The sequence below is a fragment of the Carassius gibelio genome, chromosome A19, assembly GCF_023724105.1.
Source record: "Carassius gibelio isolate Cgi1373 ecotype wild population from Czech Republic chromosome A19, carGib1.2-hapl.c, whole genome shotgun sequence".
Lineage (NCBI taxonomy): Eukaryota > Metazoa > Chordata > Actinopteri > Cypriniformes > Cyprinidae > Carassius > Carassius gibelio.
In genome coordinates this window covers 3960004-3980879 of record NC_068389.1, presented here as the reverse complement: position 1 = coordinate 3980879, position 20876 = coordinate 3960004, and the positions used below count along the sequence as shown (strand labels likewise).

General features: G+C 38.6%; 1 protein-coding gene across 2 annotated transcripts in view; it reads left to right on the top strand.

Moving 5' to 3' along the window:
* LOC127935784 (sucrase-isomaltase, intestinal) overlaps window positions 1-20876 on the top strand; it is a 54524-nt gene that overhangs the window by 27808 nt on the left and 5840 nt on the right. For both annotated transcript variants that reach the window (XM_052533956.1, XM_052533955.1), the window contains exons 23-41: window positions 6986-7035; window positions 7524-7697; window positions 7797-7946; window positions 8064-8267; window positions 9106-9260; window positions 9434-9602; window positions 9733-9829; window positions 11633-11745; window positions 11829-11954; window positions 12261-12392; window positions 12567-12686; window positions 14616-14678; window positions 15014-15130; window positions 16063-16153; window positions 17590-17728; window positions 17823-17956; window positions 18237-18271; window positions 19009-19125; window positions 19317-19465. In XM_052533956.1, the coding sequence (XP_052389916.1) occupies window positions 6986-7035; window positions 7524-7697; window positions 7797-7946; window positions 8064-8267; window positions 9106-9260; window positions 9434-9602; window positions 9733-9829; window positions 11633-11745; window positions 11829-11954; window positions 12261-12392; window positions 12567-12686; window positions 14616-14678; window positions 15014-15130; window positions 16063-16153; window positions 17590-17728; window positions 17823-17956; window positions 18237-18271; window positions 19009-19125; window positions 19317-19465 (2335 nt within the window). The remainder of the gene's footprint in view (window positions 1-6985; window positions 7036-7523; window positions 7698-7796; window positions 7947-8063; window positions 8268-9105; window positions 9261-9433; window positions 9603-9732; window positions 9830-11632; window positions 11746-11828; window positions 11955-12260; window positions 12393-12566; window positions 12687-14615; window positions 14679-15013; window positions 15131-16062; window positions 16154-17589; window positions 17729-17822; window positions 17957-18236; window positions 18272-19008; window positions 19126-19316; window positions 19466-20876) is intronic.

Here is a 20876-nt window from a genome sequence, read left to right as displayed (position 1 = left end):
TTTGTTTAGAAGATAACTGAGCCTTTAAATATCCTTTATAAATGCTTTACAAGGCATAACTAGTCCTCACTTTAGATGAGCTCACATAAATAGTTAACTGACCACTACTAAATGCTTTATAACTACCTGAATTTACATTTCTTGTGATCTTATGAATCACTGGCAACTCCTAAATAACTGGTTTGTAAATAATGCTATACTTCATTGAGAAATGATAAATTGATCATGAATAAAGTATGAAATTACACATTATAGATATGCTTTTAAATCAAGAATAAAGCATTTATTTCTGTATTTATAAACTGATTATTACTGTCTATTAATGCTTTATGAATTATGAATTATCTGTTTACTAATGCTTAATTAATGATTAATAGTGTGCAGTTATTATAAAGTGTTCCCAAAAACACTGTAGGCTAGTTAAAATATTTAATATTCACAGATGAAAGTTTAGTACTTAAAGATATGAGCATTTCTTAGAACGAATTCAAGCAGGATAAATGTCAAGCCTATGAGCCAGTGCTGCTTATATTTTCTCTACACCATATTTTAGATTTTACACATTTAAATAGTGTGCCATATTACTTATATAATATTAATTATGTGTTAAATTATTTTTAAAAATTGTGGTTTACTTTGCATCTGAGAATTAGAAGTGGTAGCCTATAGTGAGCTAGTCTTGCATGTTTTATAAATAATTTTCTTTATTTTAGTAAAACGTGAGACACTGTATAATTTCGCTCCTGTTATTCAGGCCTAATTAAAACAAGAAACACATAAATTAAACATGCACAATTTAGCTAAATCCTTGAAACCCTAAAGAATGGACTGATTAATAAAACGTCTTCACGTTTAAACTCAAGTTCTCACATTATAATCAACAAAATGCACATTAATTGCAGCTTCAGTAGTTTTAAATGGATTCTTCTTTACTTGCTTTCATTTAATTTAAGTAAAGTAAAAATAAAATAAATAAAAAAATAAATTGCAGCCGCATTTCAATGCAGACCTGTATAATATTCCTTAAAATATCAGTGCAAGATTTGCTTAGCGCTCATGATGCTGAATGCACGTGCAGCATTTATTCTTATTTGTCTACATGTTTTATTTTCATTACAAATCTTGTTTGGTTTTATTTTGGATAATTGCATGTAAAAAATATATTTACTTTGTAATGCATATGCAAAATGTGAATTATTATTCATATTCAAGTGTTTGTGAGAAAATTATTAATGCACATGGATGAGAGGGAATTTTTTTTTTCCTGATAATGAAATTTGGGGTGAAAATTGGGGTGTCTCACATACGTGAGAAATATATCTACAGAAAGCCTGAAATGTCTTTTACATTTACATTTACATTTAATCATTTAGCAGACGCTTTTATCCAAAGCGACTTACAAATGAGAACAATAGAAGCAGTCAGGTCAACAAGAGAACAACAACAGTATACAAGTGCCATGACAAGTCTCAGTCAGTCTAGTATAGAACGCATAGCCAGGTATTTTTTTTTTTATTAATGAAAAGACAAGAAAGGGAAAAGTGCTGGTGTTAGTTGGTTAAGTACAGGCGAAAAATATGAGTCTTTAGATGTCATTCCATCAGCTGGGCACAGTCCAGAAAAAGGTCTGTGAGATTGATTTTGAATTTCTTTGGGATGGCACCACAAGGTGTCGTTCACTTTCAGAGCACAAACTTCTGGAGGGCACATAAGATTTAACCAGTGAGTTTAGGTATGTTGGTGCAGTGCCAGTGGTTGTCTTGTAGGCAAGCATCAGTACCTTGAATTTGATGCGAGCGGCTACTGGTAGCCAGTGTAACCTGATGAGGAGAGGAGTAACATGAGCTTTTTTTGGCTCATTGAAGACAACCCTCGCTGCTGCATTCTGGATAATTTGCAGAGGCTTGACAGTACATGCAGGAAGAGCCAGGAGAGCATTACAATAGTCCAGTCTGGAGAGAACAAGAGCTTGAACAAGAAGTTGGGTGGCTTGCTCTGACAGGAAGGGTCTAATCTTCCTAATGTTGTATAAGGCAAACCTGCAGGACCGGGTCATTGTAGCAATGTGGTCTGTGAAGCTTAACTGATGATCCATCACAACTCCTAGGTTTCTGGCTGTCCTCGAAGGAGTAATGGTTGATGAACCCAGCTGTATAGAGAAGTTGTGATGAAGCAATGGGTTTGCTGGAATCACCAGGAGTTCTGTCTTTGTAAGGTTAAGCTGAAGGTGATGATCATTCATCCAGCTAGAAATGTCACTCAGACAGGCTGAAATGCGAGCAGCTACCGTCGGGTCATCTGGCTGGAATGAGAAGTAGAGTTGGGTGTCATCAGCGTAGCAGTGATAAGAAAAGCCATGCTTCTGAATGACAGATCCTAAAGATGTCATGTAGATGGAGAAGAGAAGTGGTCCAAGTTAGAGCTGAAACAACGAATCGATTTAATCGATTAAAATCGATTATTAAAATAGTTGTCAACTAATTTAGTAATCGATTCGTCGCTAAATAAATTTTATTTGCCATAAGCGGCTCATTTCGTGCATATTTCAAATCTGCGGTGACCAAAGTGTGGCAGTAATGAGCCACCGGAGGTTTTACTCAGCCAGTACAGCAGGTGAAGTAGCGAATAGCCAATAGCTGGCCTCGTTTTATGTCACGTGCTTCCCGAACAGCGTCTCTGCAGCATTCAGCGGGAAGTGGGAGTACTTTACTTTGAGCCTTCAAAATGAAGAGTAACCTGTAAACTCTGCACTACTGAACTGTTTAAGGGGCCGTTCACATATCGTGTCTTTTGCGAGCTCAAGTTCGTTATTTCCAATGTAGGCGCGCAGTATGCACTCTCATAATGGAAGCGACGCGGTCGCGACACGCACGCGGTGCGATGCGCCCGTTTTTCCAGGCGCGTCCACACCGCATCCATTTATCCTTTGCTGAAATTTCCGGGTCTTCATGGAGAGGGCACGTCATGGTTGCTTAGCAAAGGCAGAAGCCTAAGGGGCGCTTCTGCCCGAGCGCTTTGGAAAGAAGGAGAAAGCGGCGCGACTAGCGTTTTCCACGCGTTTTTAGGTGCGATATGTGAACGGCCCCTAAGAATTTTATTTGTGCAGATTCTCCAGTACAAGGTTGTTTGCAAATGATTAGTTGTAAAAGCTGATAACATTGCTTTTTAACAGTTAACATTTAAAGCTTTAAAACATGTTATGTGATCAGTTTGTCGTTTACCAGTTCATAATTCAGACTTGCAGCCTAATTATGACTGAATGAGAGAGGTAAATGTTTGAGTATATTTAAAATGCACTTCTTTTCTAAGTATTCACTGCTCTTTTTCACACAGCAGATTTTTTGTGTGTGTCCCAATTTTTTTTTTCTGGACAACCTTCTGATGGATTTTACTTTAAATTGTGAGTTCCATTCAGGTTTCATGCCATTGGCACTTTTTTTTCGAAGGATTGTTTACAATTTCACAGCATAAGCTATAAAGCTTTTTCCAGTAAATAATAAAATACAATGCACTGCAATTTTGTTCTGTTTTATCCTTATACTTCTTGAAAATATGTTCTCAAAGATTCCTTAAGCTTTGTTTGGGATGTTAAACTACTTTAGGAGCTCTAAGGACTGCCATGGTGAAAACAATATTTTAAATCTCCTTGTGAATTTTGCTAGAGTATGGGTCAGTGTTTTGATTGCAGAAGAGTTCGACAAAGGATTACTAACATAATAAAACAACTCCAGGTATATTTTTGATGAGGATATGACAATGCAAAATGGTTAAAATCTCTTAAAAATCTATGCTGCTGAATGATAAAGACCCTTTATTAATAATTTACTCGGGGAAAAAATGGAAAAAACTAAAATATAAGTACATAAACCGATTAATCGATTAATCGTAAAAATAATCGACAGATTAATCGATTATCAAAATAATCGTTAGTTGCAGCCCTAGTCCAAGTACTGAGCCTTGAGGAACCCCAGTAGCAAGGTGGTGTGACTTAGAAACATCTCCCCTCCAAGACACACTGAAGGATCTGTCAGAGAGGTAGGACTTAACCCACAGGAGAGCAGTTCCAGAGATCCCCATCTTTCTGAGGGTGGACAGGAGAATCTGGTGATTAACAGTGTCAAAAGCAGCAGACAGGTCCAGTAAGATGAGTACCGAGGATTTTGAAGCTGCTCTTGCTAGTCGCAGGGCTTCAGTAACCGAGAGCAGAGCAGTCTCAGTTGAGTGGCCACTTTTGAAGCCAGATTGGTTGCTGTCCAGAAGGTTGTTCTGTACAAGGAACATAGAAAGCTGGTTGAACACAGCTCCCTCAAGTGTCTTTGCAAGGATGTTTCAAAGTCACACCACCTTGCTACTGGGGTTCCTCAAGGCTCAGTACTTGGACCACTTCTCGTTTGTTGTTTTCAAGAAGCGCTGGATTTAGAGATGGTTTATTGAGCAGTGGGCTTACCCGAGCCTGCTTGAATGCTAAGGGAAATGTTCCAGAGTGAAGAGAGGAGTTAATAATGTGAGTAAGCAAAGGTATGACTGAGGAAGAGATCGCTTGAAGGAGATGAGTGGGGATCGGATCAAGTGGACAAGTAGTAGGATGATTGGACAGGAGAATTTTGGAGACGTCAATCTCTGAGAGTGGGGAGAAGGAGGAGAAAGAGTGTGCGTCGGTCATTGTGAAGTTGTCCTCAGTCTGCGTTGTGGAGAATTGATCACTGATGGATCTTGTCTTATTTGTGAAGAAAACTGCAAGTCGTCCGCTGTAAGAGTCGATGGAGGAGGTGGAGGCGGCGGATTAAGAAGAGAAGAGAAAGTCTTGAAAAGTGTCCGAGCATCACAGCAGCTGTTAATTTTGTTGTGGTAGTAGGATGTTTTAGCCGTGAAGACATTTGCAGAGAAGGAAGAGAGGAGAGATTGATACATACTGAGGTCAGTAGAGTTTTTTGATTTCTGCAATTTCCTCTCTGCAGCTCTGAGTTTAGAGCGATGTTCACAGAGAACCTCGGACAGCCAGGGGGCAGATGGGGCAGTGCGTGCTGGTCTAGACAACAGTGGGCAAAAGTTGTCCAAGCAAGATGTTAAAATGGAGCAAAGAGTGTCCGTAGCACTGTTCGTGTCCAGAGCAGAAAACTGAGAGAATGGTGGAAGAGAGGATGAAACCACAGCAGATAGGCGAGATGGAGAGAGTGAGCGTAGGTTCCGTCGAAAGGTGACCTGCGTTGGAGTGTGTGCCACTTCAGGAGTAAGTGCTAGGTTAGCAGTAATGAGGAAGTCTGAGGTGTCCACAGAGCAACAGCATGTGTAGATGAGGTCCAGTGGGTTGCCTGATTTGTGAGTCGCTGTAGTGGACACTCGCGTAGAGTGTTGAGTGTTGAAGTCGGCAGCCTGGGGTTTATCTAGGTGGATGTTGAAGTCACCAAGCAGTACCAGAGGATTACCATCTTCAGGAAAGTTTGATAGCAGCACATCCAACTCCTCCAAGAAGTTTCCCAGTTGACCTGGAGGACGATAAATGACCACAAAGTGGATTTTAACAGGGTGGGTTACAGTAATGGCATGTGATTCAAATGAACCAGTACCTGTAGGTGATGGCTGAAGATCAAATTTCCATTATTTGGATATAAGGAGACCCGTACCTCCACCCCTCCCAGTGGCACGAGGAGTGTGGGAACAAGTGAAATTAGTAGAGAGGGCTGCAGGGGTGGCAGTATCTTCAGGTTTGATCCAAGTCTCAGTCAGTGTCATGAGGTTGAGACCGGAATGAGTAGCAATAGAAAAAATGAAGTCTGTTTTGTTGACAGCAGACTGGCTGTTCCAGAGACCAACTGGAATAGAGAGCTTAGTAGTAGAGGTCAGAGGGACAGGCTGTAGATTTGTCGGATAGGCCTTCCTTTGATGTACATAGCGTGCTCTCTGAGTGTTAGTAGTGATAGTAGAGATCTGAAAGCACATAGTCACTACAAGTGTAAGAGATATTTGAGAACAAGCTATAAAAAAAGTAAAGAAAGAGAAAAGCAATACTCAAGTGCCCTGTCTGTGTCTTTGCTCAGTGGAGTCGCTCAGGTAGAGTCGATTGTCTTTACACTCGTCGGTCTTCACACGAGGAGGAGTCACACAAGGGCTGCTGCGACCGCTGCTGCGGTGAAACCTGCTGCTTTTGTATTTGCCAGATTACCTGTGATTGAAGTCAGCTGGCCACGCCTCACTATTTAGCAGATTGAAACTGGGCAGTCCCGTGATAGGCAAACGCAAAACAAAGCGCCACTTTCAGACACTCACAAGCTGCTGTCCTTCTCTGTCGCTCGACTGTTTCTTCATTTTTCTACACCTTTATCTCGACCCACACAAGCTATACAGAACTACCTCAAAGACCCCAGCCCCCTCCAGCTGAAGTGAACTTCAGTCTGTTTTCTGGCTGCGAGGAACGGTGTGTTGTCATTGTTACTGGGTTGAAACATGCCTACACTCACAGCACAGCTGCCCTTTTTATTCATTATTTCCTTGCAGCCCATATTATTATTTTCACTGATAATTATTATTTTTTGCGAAAATCATTGTTATTTGTGGACATAGGCATTTGAGGAAGGCTTTCAAGAGTATGTGAGTTGTATTTGACAATAGCACTATATATTTTACCTTGTTCTGCATGCTCTTTCAAAAGGCTTGATAAATTAACCCATTCAACACCCATCATTAAATTAAATTAAATCATTAAAACATGCTCTATTGTTTCTTTGCTAACTGTCTCTACCACATGGCTTTAATTAAAGTGGTCATATGATGCTTTTTTAAAGATCATTATTTTGTGTATTTGGTGTAACAATTTCAACATTTCAGTTTAATCTTTAAGCTTCTCAAATTGGTTTCAAACTTTCAGGCAAGGCTTTTTCAAGCCAATGTTTTTAAACAAAAACAAAAATAAAAAAAACTAATTACACTTCTTTGACAATCACATAAAGCTGACTTTTCTCTTAACTAATCTTTCTCTTTTTCTTAGATTCCGTTTCATCCGGCTCCTACATTCATTACCAGTTTTCCGTGGCTAATGTATGTTATCCTAATGCAGTGGTTCTCAATTCCAGTCCTCGCGACCCCCAGCAGAAATCTGTTGAAGTTTACTTCACTTCGGAATATTCATTAATGGATTTCATTCATGTCTTCACACACTGAGAAGTGTGACATCATATACCTCTGTAAATAAATACAGTTTAAATTAATGTCTCGCACACTTCAATGCACTTTGAATGGAACATATAAGTTTGGAATCATGGCAGAATATCTGTGATGTCCACTTCGCAGAGCACTTGTGGTCGGGTAGTACAAACATTAGAAGCGATAAGAGAAACATACAAAATGTGCAGAGCAAGGGGGCACGAGGACTGGAATTGAGAACTGCTGTCCTAATGTCACATTTCTGATTGTTAGTTTTTAGATGGCATTACATTGTATGTCCAAAAAGCACAATTTTAATAATTTTTAATAATTAAAAAAAAAAAAATCTGTGGTAATATCTGATGTTTTTTCTCCTGGATCAGGATGTCTTGACAATGCATGTCACCCACAATGGCTACATAGATCCAAACAACTTGAAGTTTGAGAACATCACCATAATGGGAGTGACCGGAGCTCCAGTCTCTGTGCTTGTGTCAGATGGCACCACTACTGATGCTCTGACTGAGTCCCAGGTTAACTACGATTCTACCAGGAAGGTAAAGGAGTTTTCTATCCACCAGCAAAGTCAATGTGAAACTGTTTTCTCTCCAATTTGACAGATGATTTTATATCATTGGGTGTCTGTGATCTGCTAGGTGTTGTACCTGAGAAACCTGGAGCTGGAACTGGGGAAGGACTACACAGTCAACTGGCAGGACAAACGCAGAAACTCAAGGCACTTCGATTGTCATCCTGAAGCAGGTTCTGATCAGGCCAAATGTGAAGCCCGTGGCTGCATCTGGGAGGTCAGAGAGAGATGTTCAATATCTGATCCGTGCATACGCAAAGACTGTGGTATTTCCTGTTACTGTTATAGTATGATTTAACACATCTGTTCAAAGTGTTTTTATTGTCTTTAATAGCCTTCAAATGTTCCCAATGAGCCCTGGTGTTATTACCCTGACACCCACGGCTACATCACCGGCAACGTGGTTGAAACGGCGAGTGGCATCACTGTAGATATAGAGCGCAATACGGCTTTCCCAAGTCAACGTTCTCAATCTCGAGACATCAACAAGCTCCGTGTGGAAATCACATATCTGAGTGGCAAAAGCCTGCGTTGGAAGGTATTTTTTTTAAATGTATGATTACGTCAATGACTAAATATACAGTTTAAATAAAGCAAAGTATTAATCCAAAGTGACTTAAATTGCATTTAAAATTTACTTTATTAAAGTGGCCATAACCTTGGTGTCAATAGTGTCATCCTTTTTTTAAGAATTAGGGCTTAAAGGGATCGTTCACCCAAAAATGAATATTACCCCATGATTTGATCACCTGCAAGCCATCTTAGGTGTAAATTACTTTTTTCTTTCAGACGAGCACAAACAGAGTTATAATAAAATGTATCCTGGCTCTTCCAAGCTTCATAATGGCAGTGAACGGGGTTTGAGATTTAGAAGATCAAAAAAGTGCGTCCATCCATCATAAAACTGCTCCACAAGACTCCAAGGTCTTCTGGCATGAATATATGGGTTTCTGTAAGAAAAATTACCATATTTAAACTATCAACAAAAACTGGATGTTTTGCTTTATAAAGTTTTAAAAAGGATAACTTTCTTACACAAACCCATTCCTTACATATACCATTGATTTGCTTCTGAAGGCCTTTAGTAAACCCCCAGAGCCGTGTGGAGTCATTTTATGATACATGGATGAACTTTTTTTGAGCTTCAAAATCTCATCCCCCATTCACTCCCATTATAAAGACTGGAAGAGCCAGGATACATTTTCAAATAACTCCCATTGTGTTTATCTGAAAGAGGGAAGTCATATGAACCAAGGATGGTTTGAGGGTGAGTAAATTACAGGTAATTTTCATTTTTGGGGGAACTATCCCTTTAAGTTATTAAATGAATACATTTAAGACTGAGATTAAGATCGATTTTGGTCTCCTTCATATAGATCTTTGACCCAAGCAATGCACGCTACGAAGTCCCCATTCCCCTCGACCTGCCCGGCATGCCAGAGACCGAAGAAAATAAAAGACTGTACAGGGTTCAGATCAAGAACAAGCCTTTTGGGATTCAAGTCATCAGAAAGGAAACAGAAGAAATCATGTGAGTAATACAGCTGAATTATTCTGGTAACATATAGTCCAGGGAGGTTCTTTTGTGGTAGTTTGACTTTAGTTTCCACTGTTTTAGGACTATAAAAGCATGGTTTGCCTTCTTCATCAAAGGAAGTCAGAACTGTTCTCAGTGTTTTGTTGAATCTTTTTAATTTTTTCTAGATGGGACTCTGCCGTGCCAGGGTTCACATTCTCTGATCAGCTCCTTGAGGTCTCCACACTCCTCCCCTCAAACTACGTCTATGGTTTTGGTGAAACAGAGCACCCCAGCTACAACCATGACCTCAGCTATCACAAATATGGCCTCTTTGCCAAAGACCAGCCTCCAGGGGTGAGTGGCACAACTACTGTTGATGTTTTATAAGCCTTCCTGTGTGACATGACACCTGCAGTTTACATTATCTGGAAAACTGAAATTGCATCACAAACTTGAACTCAGTTATGTTTCTCCTCATCTATAGTATAAGCTGAACAGTTATGGACTCCATCCCTTCTACATGGGTCTGGAGAAATCAAAAAATGCTCACGGCGTCCTCCTGCTCAACAGCAATGCCATGGGTGAGCAAACCACACACTCACTTGCCAAACTGGTGCAAAATCATCTATTTTGGAGAATAGGACCAATTTAAAATAGCCTTAGATGGTTTGATGGTTTGAACTGGTCTAGTTGGCAGCTTGTAAATGGACAAAAGCAAAGAAGACACTTTCAAAATGAATAAATTACCAGCCAATTACTTAAAAGTTGTAAAAAAAAAACTCAATTTAGTTATAATATGATTTATTATAATTACTTTCTACCGTTTTCTGTAATATTGTCCATTTAATTTAGAGGTTAAAATTTTTGAAAATGTTATTACACACGTGTTTTGTATAGGTAAAGACGTATAAAGAAATTTTGCATTGCACAATTATATCTATAACAAATTAGGCTCTTATACCCCTAATTATCATTTCCGTATTGTAAAAAAAAATAAAAAATTGTTATGTCAGGTCCACTTTCATCAAAAATGACTGGCAATTAGCATACAGTTTGGATTGGTGGTATGGTTCTGTTCTGGGCAAGAACTCCATGCGCATCCATGTAGCCTAGCATGGATAAGAGGAGGGAGAGCAGCAATAATCCCCCAAAACAAAACCATATGCCATATCCCCCAACACAAAATGACAGTGAAAATATCAAGCCTTAAGTAACAAGCATATTAGCCCTTAACCATTGAATGAAACAAGAATGTTTCCAAAACCCACAAAAGCCATAGCCTGTTGTCCTTAACCAGATGACCTAACAAGTATAATGCCAAACCTGAAAACTTAATCAGCCTCAGAACAAACATGCTCTAAATAACAACCAGAGCGCTTAGGAACAAGTGTGCTCCCAATATACAATCAGATAAGTAAGGCACATAATCAGTATGACCACATAAGCTTAGCAAAAGAATTTCACTGAAATGACTAAATGAGTCTAAGCAAGATGGAAAGCCTTAGCAGGCATCTTGCCAATAATCCGAGAGTCTGAAAGGAACTTAGCTTAGCTTCCTGAAGACATTCAGAGATGAATGGAAAGCGAAACATATCCAACTGGGATGTGAAGCTTGATCTCTTAATCCTTCTTCATGTGTGGAGTGAAGATCCTATCTAACTTAAGGGTTCTTAAAGGTGTACTCATACTAGGCACGTTGCCTTGAACTGAGCCCAAGCATGATTATGGCAGTAGAGCACACAAAATAGCAGCTGTTCCGTGCTACGGTGCAGTTAGCGCTCACACTACATGCGTACCACACCCAAACTCAACTGTACCATGCTCTTGCCCACCTCTTCTAATCGGGTCGGGGGAAGGCTGAACGAACCATGCCCAAGCACAGCATGGATTGTTCACACTAGTCAAATGAACTGGGCTTTTGGGGGTCAAACGTGATCTGACATGGTTAAGATTGCCAAGTATGAGTACATAACAGAGGGTTGTCTTTTAACTCATGGAGTCCATATAATTAATATAGCAATACATGAACCAATGCTACTTACGAAACAGTTACTTACAATCAATGTGGTGAATTAGGTGAGTACATTGGGGAAATTCCTGATTCGTAGTAACGATGGTGTGTTGCTTGCCGAATTCAACATTTAATTAACTACCGAGCAACTCAAAGCTGGTGATAATACTGAAGGACCTTATATGAGTGATGTGATGGAATGTCACATCCCTATATGATAGGTTGCATTTACACTAATTATTGCAGTTAAGAGACCGTATGTGCAGGTGTATAAAAGAAAAGAAAAGAGAAACTGAGGTGACGCATTCACACCCTGACAGTCACAGGGATAATGACATTGTTTTCTCTTTTGTTTCATGCTTTTCTCTTTTAGATGTGACCTTCCTGCCTACTCCAGCTCTGACCTACAGAACTGTTGGAGGAATCCTGGACTTCTACATGGTGATGGGACCCACTCCAGAAGCTGTGGTTCAGCAGTACACTGAGGTGACCATTAGATTATCTTAAGTCATTGAATATTTATGTTTTAAAATGCATTTTCATGAAATTTTGTTTGTTTTGTTTGACAGATGATAGGCCGCCCGGTTCTTCCAGCCTATTGGTCGCTCGGGTTCCAGCTTTGTCGTTATGGCTATTCCAACGATGCAGAGATCGCAGATCTTTACAGAGACATGAAAGCTGCTAAAATTCCTTATGTAAGCAATCTCATTGTTTAGTGTGTGAATGTGTGTTTTTCAATCTCAATCTCAATTTTTTTTGATGATTTTTGACAGGCACACAATCAAATTGTGAAAATATTCCATAGAATTTTGATTTGGGCCTGTTAATAACCACCTAGCGACTGCATAGCAACCACTCACAAGATCCTACATCATTCTCCCCTCATCTGCAGAATTAAATGTTTCAAACCAAAGCATTGCTAAGTTTTCACTAAGTTACTCAATCACCTTGGAACTTCACATTTAGGTTCAATAATAATAATATTTTACCCTTCCTCAAAGGATATTCAATATGCAGACATTGACTATATGGAGAGGCAGATGGACTTTACAGTGGACAAAGTGAACTTCAAGGGACTGCCTGCTCTGGTGGACGACATGAGGGCTGAGGGAATGCGCTTCATCATAATTTTGGTGCGAACAATTCTCTATTACTTGGAAAAAGTTGTTTCTATAAAATGGTAAAAGATGTTGTAATGTAAACAGAGCTTAAACATAAAGATCGATGCACACTATGCTTTTCTTATGCTGTCTAAAAACATGTAACATGTAACAAAACTACATGCTTTATTTCTTTGTGTGCTTCAGGACCCGGCTATAGCAGCCAATGAGACAAAAGGCTCCTACCCTGCATTTGATACCGGGATTGAAAAAGACATTTTCATCAAATGGCCTCCCGAGCTCAGCAATGACATTGTGTGGGGAAAGGTATGACAAACATAAGAAGAAAATAAAGTTGCAAGAAAAAGTAAGTGAATCAATTACATTTTCTGATTTTCTGCATAAATTGATCATGAAATTTGATTTGATTTTCACCGGTCACAAAAATGGATTATCTAAAAGTTGATCAAACACAGTCATCATCTTTCATATCTTTACTGAACATATCTGTTAAACATACAAAGTGATGGTGGGAAAAGTAAGTGAAACACTAGGCTTCTGCTGTAACTAAATGCCAGCTGGAGTCAGGTGTTGGCAAACCAGGATTCCAATGAATGAAACGAGAAGTTGGAAAGTGTTACATAGTAATCTCAAAGACTTTAGATATTCATCAGTCCACTGTTAGACAAACTGTCTATGAATGGAGACGATATGGTGCTGTTAATAAGTGAACACCCAGCCTGCTGGGTCAATGCTCGATGAGATAAGAAAGACCCTAGAGTAACAGGGATTTGGGGCTACTTTGCTTCTTATGGATCTGGACCGCTTGTCATTGTGGAGGTGAAAATTAATTCCCAAGTTTATCAGGATATCCTAAAGGATAATCTCAATGTGGCTGTGAAGCTCAGAAGAAGCTGGGTGATGCAGCATGATAATGACCATAAACATTGAAATAAATCTACAAAAAAATGGTTTTGAACACATAAAGTCCACCTTTTGGGGTAAAAGCCCAGACCTCAACCCAATAGAGAATCTGTGGAATGACCTCAAGAGAGCAATCCACACCAGATGTCTTAAAAATATGAGTGAGCTAAAGCAGTTCTGTTTGGAAAATTGGTTCAATGTTGTGCAGGTATAATTCACAGCTACATGAAGGGATTGCTTGAAGTTATTGCTGCCAAAGGTGTTTCAACCAGTTATTAAAACACTGTTTCACTTACCTTTTCCACCATCACTTTGTATGTTTAATGGGTGTGTTCAATAAAGTCATGAAAGATCACTGTTTGTGTTTGATCAGCTTAGAAATATCGTGTTTGTTGATATTTGTGACTTTGGTGAAGATCAGACAACATTACATGTCCAATTTATGCAGAAAACCAGGAAACAAGCAGGACTCGAACCTGGGTTGCCAGCATGGGTAGCAAGGCATGCTAACAAAGACACTAAAGACCACAAAGTCTAGCATGCCTCTTGAGAATAAGGAAGTGAGGTTTACATACACAGCTCGCACAGCTTTAGCAAACTAGTTCTAGGTTTTTGGCGTAACCTCGATAACTGTTAAAAAGCATTAAAACAAATACTTATCCTTTATACCTCATTGGTTGTGTTTTCCCTCTTTGACACATGTGTTTACATGGTTGCTAAAGAAAGCACATTACTTTTTACACATTGCTTAAAAATCTTAAAGCGCTTGAACCCCAATAATTGTTGTTTGCAGCTATATTTAATATTTTTATTTTAATATCATGATACCAATTTCTATAATTCCCTCAAACAGGACAAATGTTTTATAGTGAAACAAACCAAATGATACTAGAAAACAGCACTGAATTTATCACATCCATTGCTAATACTTTGTTTTGCTCTATGTGTTGTTGTTTTCTCCTGATGCTACTTCTTAGAAGATGTCATTATGTTTTTGTATGATGCATTCGGCAAGTCTTAAACTAGAAAAACCACTGGAAGATAAATAAGTCAGCCCATATTTCATTGATGTTGGTGATGAATGAAACAGAATTCTATTGACTGAACTATATTCAGAATTCAGAGTTCCGAATTAAATGAAGTTAAAGCGGGAGACTTCATCGAGAAGGCAACATTAGTTTAAGAGATTTGGTGATTTGTTGGGAGTGTTTTGATTACAGAACCTGATGTTTTAAGACATATATGGTATGATGAGGACATGTACTGAAAGCTGGAATGATCCTTTAATTTTAGACAAAAGCGCTGATTTTAGCTGTTGTTTATGTGTCGTAGGTGTGGCCTGATTATCCCAATATTACTGTGGACAATTCTTTGGACTGGGATACTCAAGTTGAGGTATCTGCTTCTCTCTCTTGTTCTGTTTCATTATCTTTCTCTATATATCGCTTTCTTTTTCTTTTGGTTTCTTGTTAATCAGAGAACCGTTAGTCTTTTCTCTTGTTCTCCTATATATCATCAGTACAGTGGGCTATAATTGCAAATGCAGTCAAGAGAGTTTATTGTTGATAATATCAACCAATCAGCATGCAAAACACACACCATCAGCCAATGAGCATATATTAATACTATGAAATATCACCCACTGCATGTACTATTTAAACAGATAATAAATAAGTATTATCCAGTATTCACCTTGTCTTATCTAACGTTTCTTCCTTTTAAACTTTCAGCGATTTAGAGCTTTTGTGGCCTTCCCTGATTTCTTCAAGAGCAGTACAGCAGAGTGGTGGACACAGCAGATTAAAGACTTTTACAATAACGTCATTAAGTTTGATGGACTTTGGATTGTGAGTGCTTTGTTTTTGTCATTTTTCATGTTGAAATGAAAAGTAAAGCAATTTCATTAACTAAATAAAAACGTTTGTCAAGCCAGACTTTGAAGTTGGCTTGAGAAAGCCAGACCAAGCCAGACAAGTTTTTAAAGCTTAAAGGACACTGAACAAAATTATGAATGCAACACTTTTGATTTTGCCCCCATTTTTCATGAGCTGACATCAAAGATCTAAGACTTTTTCTATGTACACAAAAGGCCTCTTTCTCTCAAATATTGTCCACAAATCGTTGTAAATCTGTGTTAGTGAGCACTTCTCCTTGGCTGAGATGATCCATCCACCTCACAGGTGTGGCATATCAAGATGCTGTTTAGCACGATTATTGCACAGGTGTGCCTTATTCAGGCCACAATAAAAGGCCACTCTAAAATGTGCAGTTTCATCACACTGCACAATGCCACAGATGTTGAAAGTTTTGGGGGAGAATGAACAACACCAACACCACAATGTTCATTTCTCTACCATAAGCCTAACTCTTTTATGAATCTTTGCAAATTGTCTTTCCTAATAATGTGCTAATTAGCAAGTTTGACAATGTATTTGGCTTAAACAAACAGTCCCGCAGAGAGCGGCTCAGAAGAGAGGGATGGGATCAACAGAGGTCATTTGCATTTAAAGCGGATTGCAAGAAAATGGCTTGCTCTGAAAAGAGCTGTTTTTGACATGGTAAAAAAGGTGTTTTTACTCTACAGTTGCAGAATTTTAACCAAAGTATGTTGCAGACTTTTCATTAAGACCGTAAAGAATCATATAAACTGGTGGAAAATGGGTATTTGATGACCCCTTTAACATAGCCACAACCCATTTTATGCTCAGTTGCATATCACCACTTTTTCTTTCTTCCAATTTCATTGGATGACACTGTCACTGTGTTTTTCTTTCTGAAGGACATGAATGAGCCAGCCAGTTTCGTGCATGGCACTGTCGGAGAGAAATGTCTAGGGGATCCCGCTTTGGAAAACCCTCCATACATGCCCCGTGAGTTCTAATGAGTGTGACCTGTAATGGGCCACTAGTTGACTACTGAATACTGAATACTTTTTCACGCTCAAGTGGCACTGGCAGAACGTAATGACTATGAATGTGTCAGAGAAAATACCAAGGAGTTATTCTAATTCTTTCATAATCAGAGAGTATTTGTTTTAGACATTCCAAGGTTTCTGTAAATAAATTTCTCATGTCTGAATATTGGTTTATTTTTGTGATGCGCTCCAGGTCACAAAGTCAGGTCAAGTCACCTTTATTTATATGGTGCTTTTAACAATGTAGATTGCAACAAAGCAACTGAACAGCATTAAATAGGAAAATAGTGTGTCAGTAAAGCAAGAAGACAATTCATCATTGTATTCAGTGATGTCATAATCCAGCTCAGTTTGGTTTAAATAGTATCTGTGCAATCAAGTCAACAAATTGACTGGTAATTAAGTGTCCCCAAATAAGTTAACCAGAGGCAAGAGCGGCAAGGAACCAAAACTCCATCGGTGAAACGAATGGAGAAAAAAACAGTCAAGGGGCCAGTTCTCCTCTGACCAGATAAACCAGCATTTAAATTCTTACTGTCCTCAATTAAAGTTTGGATGCATATCTCTAATTCTGAAACTTTCTCTGTCAGCCTAAGTATTTGCCTGCCTTTATCAGATGTGAGTCCCTTCTCACTGAAAGAGTGCGATAAACTGTACATGTGGCAAGTGGTGCAATCAACAATAGCAGGAGAAGAAGCCCTTACTCACAGTGATTGAAGAGTGATTCTGAAATACCACTGTTTTATGAACTCGTGAAAAACAGTGCAAGAGAGAAAAGAAACGAGGCAATATAAAAAAAGAAATCGGATCAGATTAGTCAAATTAGACTGATAGATAATATCCGATGTATGGTTGAAATTAAGTTTATATTTTATCACTTTAGGCAACAGAGAGTGAAAGTAAGAGAAATTCAGAAGCAGAGCTACAATAACAAACCACTCTGCAGCAATTAGACAGGAAACGACAGAGACAGCAGAAAGCACATCCAGTTTGTTTACTTTATTTTCCAAAAGCACACGAAACACCTAAAAATATGTCTAATAATGCACATGTATCTAGGTTAATATCGGAGCGAGCGGCCATGTAAACTTGCTACCACTTGGTAGAATATTTTACATGTAGCCCTTTAGCACCTTGGGTATCCTGAGGTTCGGATCCTGTTCCCCTCTCTCACTCCCACTTCACTTCCTGTTTGCTCCTTACTGTTCAATAATAATAAAGGATAAAAAAAAATTGAAATTATAAGCCATATTTGAGGTTGATGATTCTTCTATTCTTATCTAAGCCTCTTCTCATTGAGTATTATGGAGGCAGCCCTAACATCTGCACTTGTATTTAGCACTTTCTTTCCAAAATGAACCTGCCCTATGTATGTGTATCACCTTTTCCCAGCTCTGGAGTCTATGTACAGAGGCCTAAACCATAAGACTTTATGCATGAACAGCGAGCAGATCCTGGCTGATGGCACACGCGTCAAGCATTATGATGTCCACAACTTATATGGCTGGTCTCACACGAAACCTACTTATGAGTGAGTTTTCTAGTCCTCCATATTCACTTGTATATTTATTTTTCAGTTGTTCTTGAATGAGTTTTAATTGCTGTGTGTAATGTACATTTTACAGTGCTTTGCTTAGTACCACTGGAAAGAGAGGTGTTATAATTACTCGTTCAACATATCCGTCTAGTGGACGCTGGGCAGGACATTGGCTGGGAGACAACTACTCTGCCTGGGACCAACTTCTCAAGTCCATCATAGGTATGATGGAGCTTATTATTTGGTGCTTTTCAAGATGATAAGCATTGCTATTGCTCGTATTTAGCACTGAAAATTATCAGCACATTAGAATGGTTTCTGAAGGATTATGTGACACTGAAAACTGGAGTAATTCAGCTTTGATCAGAGGTATAAATAATCCATCCTCCATTAAATCATGGTGTATTTTGTTGGACAGCTGCTCTATCTACTGTACACTTCAGTGTATAAACTGAACATCTGTTGACATTAAAACCAAACTCCCTCTTGTTCTCTCTTTCAGGCATGATGGAGTTCAGCATATTTGGCATCTCTTACGTAAGTGTCTCTCTCGTCATCCCCTGGCACATGCTGCTGATTTTTATTTGTGCTTTAGTTCAGTTTGGTGCATCCCAGCTAAAATTTTTTGGTTCCTAGAATGTAATTTTTATTGTTTGTTTTTGGAAACACGTTATTGTAACTTTATCACAACATTAGTATAACGTTCTCAGAACATTCATTTTCTTAGTTTAAATAATGTTAAAATAACACAATCAGAATGTTAGTTTTTCGGTTCCTAGCTGGTTATTTTGTTAAGGTTTGTTTTTGGGTATGTAGGGAAATTTTCTTAACAGAAAAAGAATGCTAGTTTTGGTTGGTATAACATTATTTTAACATTATTTTAATGTTCCCGTAACCTCTTTTCTCTGATATCATTTACTCTGAATGTTATTTTCTGGTTGCAACATAACCTAATAATAGCCATTAGGGAATGTTCTGTGTAGGTTATTTGTAGGTTATAAAAAAATAAATAAATACATAAAAAAACACCCTGCAGCAATATTTTATAACTGCAAAAAATAATACCAAGAAAAAGAGCGCTACTAGAATGTAATTTTTTGTTCTCAAAAAAAAAAACTGGTAGGGGAACATTGTGTTTGCTGGGATTACACTAGTATGGAGCCATTACACTGACTCTTGAAGTTAGCTCTTGTGGTCAAGTTTTCAGATCTATTGTTATATTTCTCTCTATCGTCTTTTTCTCTTCTGACTCTCCCTTTTTACGTGTGTTGCAGACCGGTGCTGATATCTGTGGCTTCTTTAACCCTGCCCAATATGAGATGTGCCTGCGCTGGATGCAGCTTGGAGCTTTCTACCCATTCTCCAGAAACCACAACACCATAAACATGCCAGTAAGAACACTCAAGGAACCTTTTTTATGGACAGATTTAAGATTTTTGGACCAGTGTTTAAGGCATAATTCACCCAAACATTTAAATTCTGTCATTTACTCATCCTCAAGCTGTAAGGGAAGATATTTTGTTATTTTCTTCAGAAGTCCTGAATGAATGCAATCTGATGAGTTTGTTGTGCCTTATCTCAGAGGCAGGATCCCGTGGCCTGGGGACCAGAGTTTGCTGCTATCTCTCGTGATGTGCTGAATATTCGCTACACCCTCCTACCGTATTTGTACACACTGATGTATGAAGCTCACGCTCACGGAAACACTGTGGTCAGACCTCTGCTTCATGAGTGAGTGTCCTCCATTACTCATGTTCATTTCTAGGAAATCTGTGCATGTGCATGTCTCGATCTTAAATAAATCTGTTGTAGCTCCAAATCCATCGTGAAAGAAGAAAGCCATCGTGTTTACAAAATGTGACAATGTGCATGTGTCAGGATCAGCTATAAATGCTAGATTTTTAAAAGTATGTAAATTGTGTGAAGCTCGCAGTATAAACACTTAAAAAATATGTCCAAGAGTATTTGAATGCTGTTATTGAAGCAAGATTGTCTTTACATTTCCATGCACCTGAACATGACGCTGAACAAAATGAATTGTGATTGGTTGCTTTGCTTGGCGGTCCGAGGGCCTTGGTGAGCTTAGCTAATGAAAGCTGTGATGAGGTCAGTCTCAGGGTCTTGGTACACGTTTAACTACTATAAGAGCCAATTCCCCAAGCCCTGGCCATGATGACCCTGTTCTCATTGAGTACTGATTGGGCCTGTCACAATAATCCATATATCAAATTATCGCACGATTTACCTACATGATTATTTATTGCCCATAAATAAATGAAAATGAATGTCACCATATTTTTTGTATTCCACTTGCGCTTGTGTCTTTTGCAGCTGCTTGTTCATAATCTGGTGTAGTCATGAGGTGCTAGTTCAAATTTAATAAATGCTTCAAAACACACTAAAAAAGTTGAATCTGCAGATACGGCCATGTTTAGGGATCCGTGGCTTTGTGCACGCAGACATCTGACTGATGTGTACCTTAGGTCTTCTTCAGTCGCTGCGGGCTGCTGCAGCTTTTGATTTGAATCTAACTATGACTCAAGATAAAAACAGCATTCATTCATTAAACAGATTTGTCGGCCTTTTAGGATACCCCAAGCCAAAAGGTTTGGGAATTCCCACTCCCAGGACATTAACTGGCAGGAGGCTTTAATGGTCTGCAGAAGATACTGTGTCATCAATAAGATTCATGAGATATAATTTAAGATGACTCATTGTATGAGGTTATAATAAGATTTAAGAAGGATATTGATTGAATGATGAAAGTATTTGCCATCTTGTTTTTTTATTTGCATTTTTTTTGTACAGAATTATTCTGGTGTGATTTTAAGGTCTTTTTGAGGTACAGAGATTTCTGATTTTGACATTATTTTTGAAGATATCTTTATTTTTATTTTATGATGAACGGCCATTAGAAAATTAATTTTATTTCGTTCTAAATGTGTTTATTATATTAGGAAAATGTCACATTTATGAATGTTGATGGTCAAAGAGTACATCTAGAAAGGGGTGGTTGATTGTGATTTCACTTTTTTAAAGTTAGTTTGTAATGTTGCTGTTTGAGCACAAATGATATCTGCAAGGTTGTGTAGCTAAGAGTTCAATGCAAATGGGGATATCATCTTTTAAAATTCTGGCATGA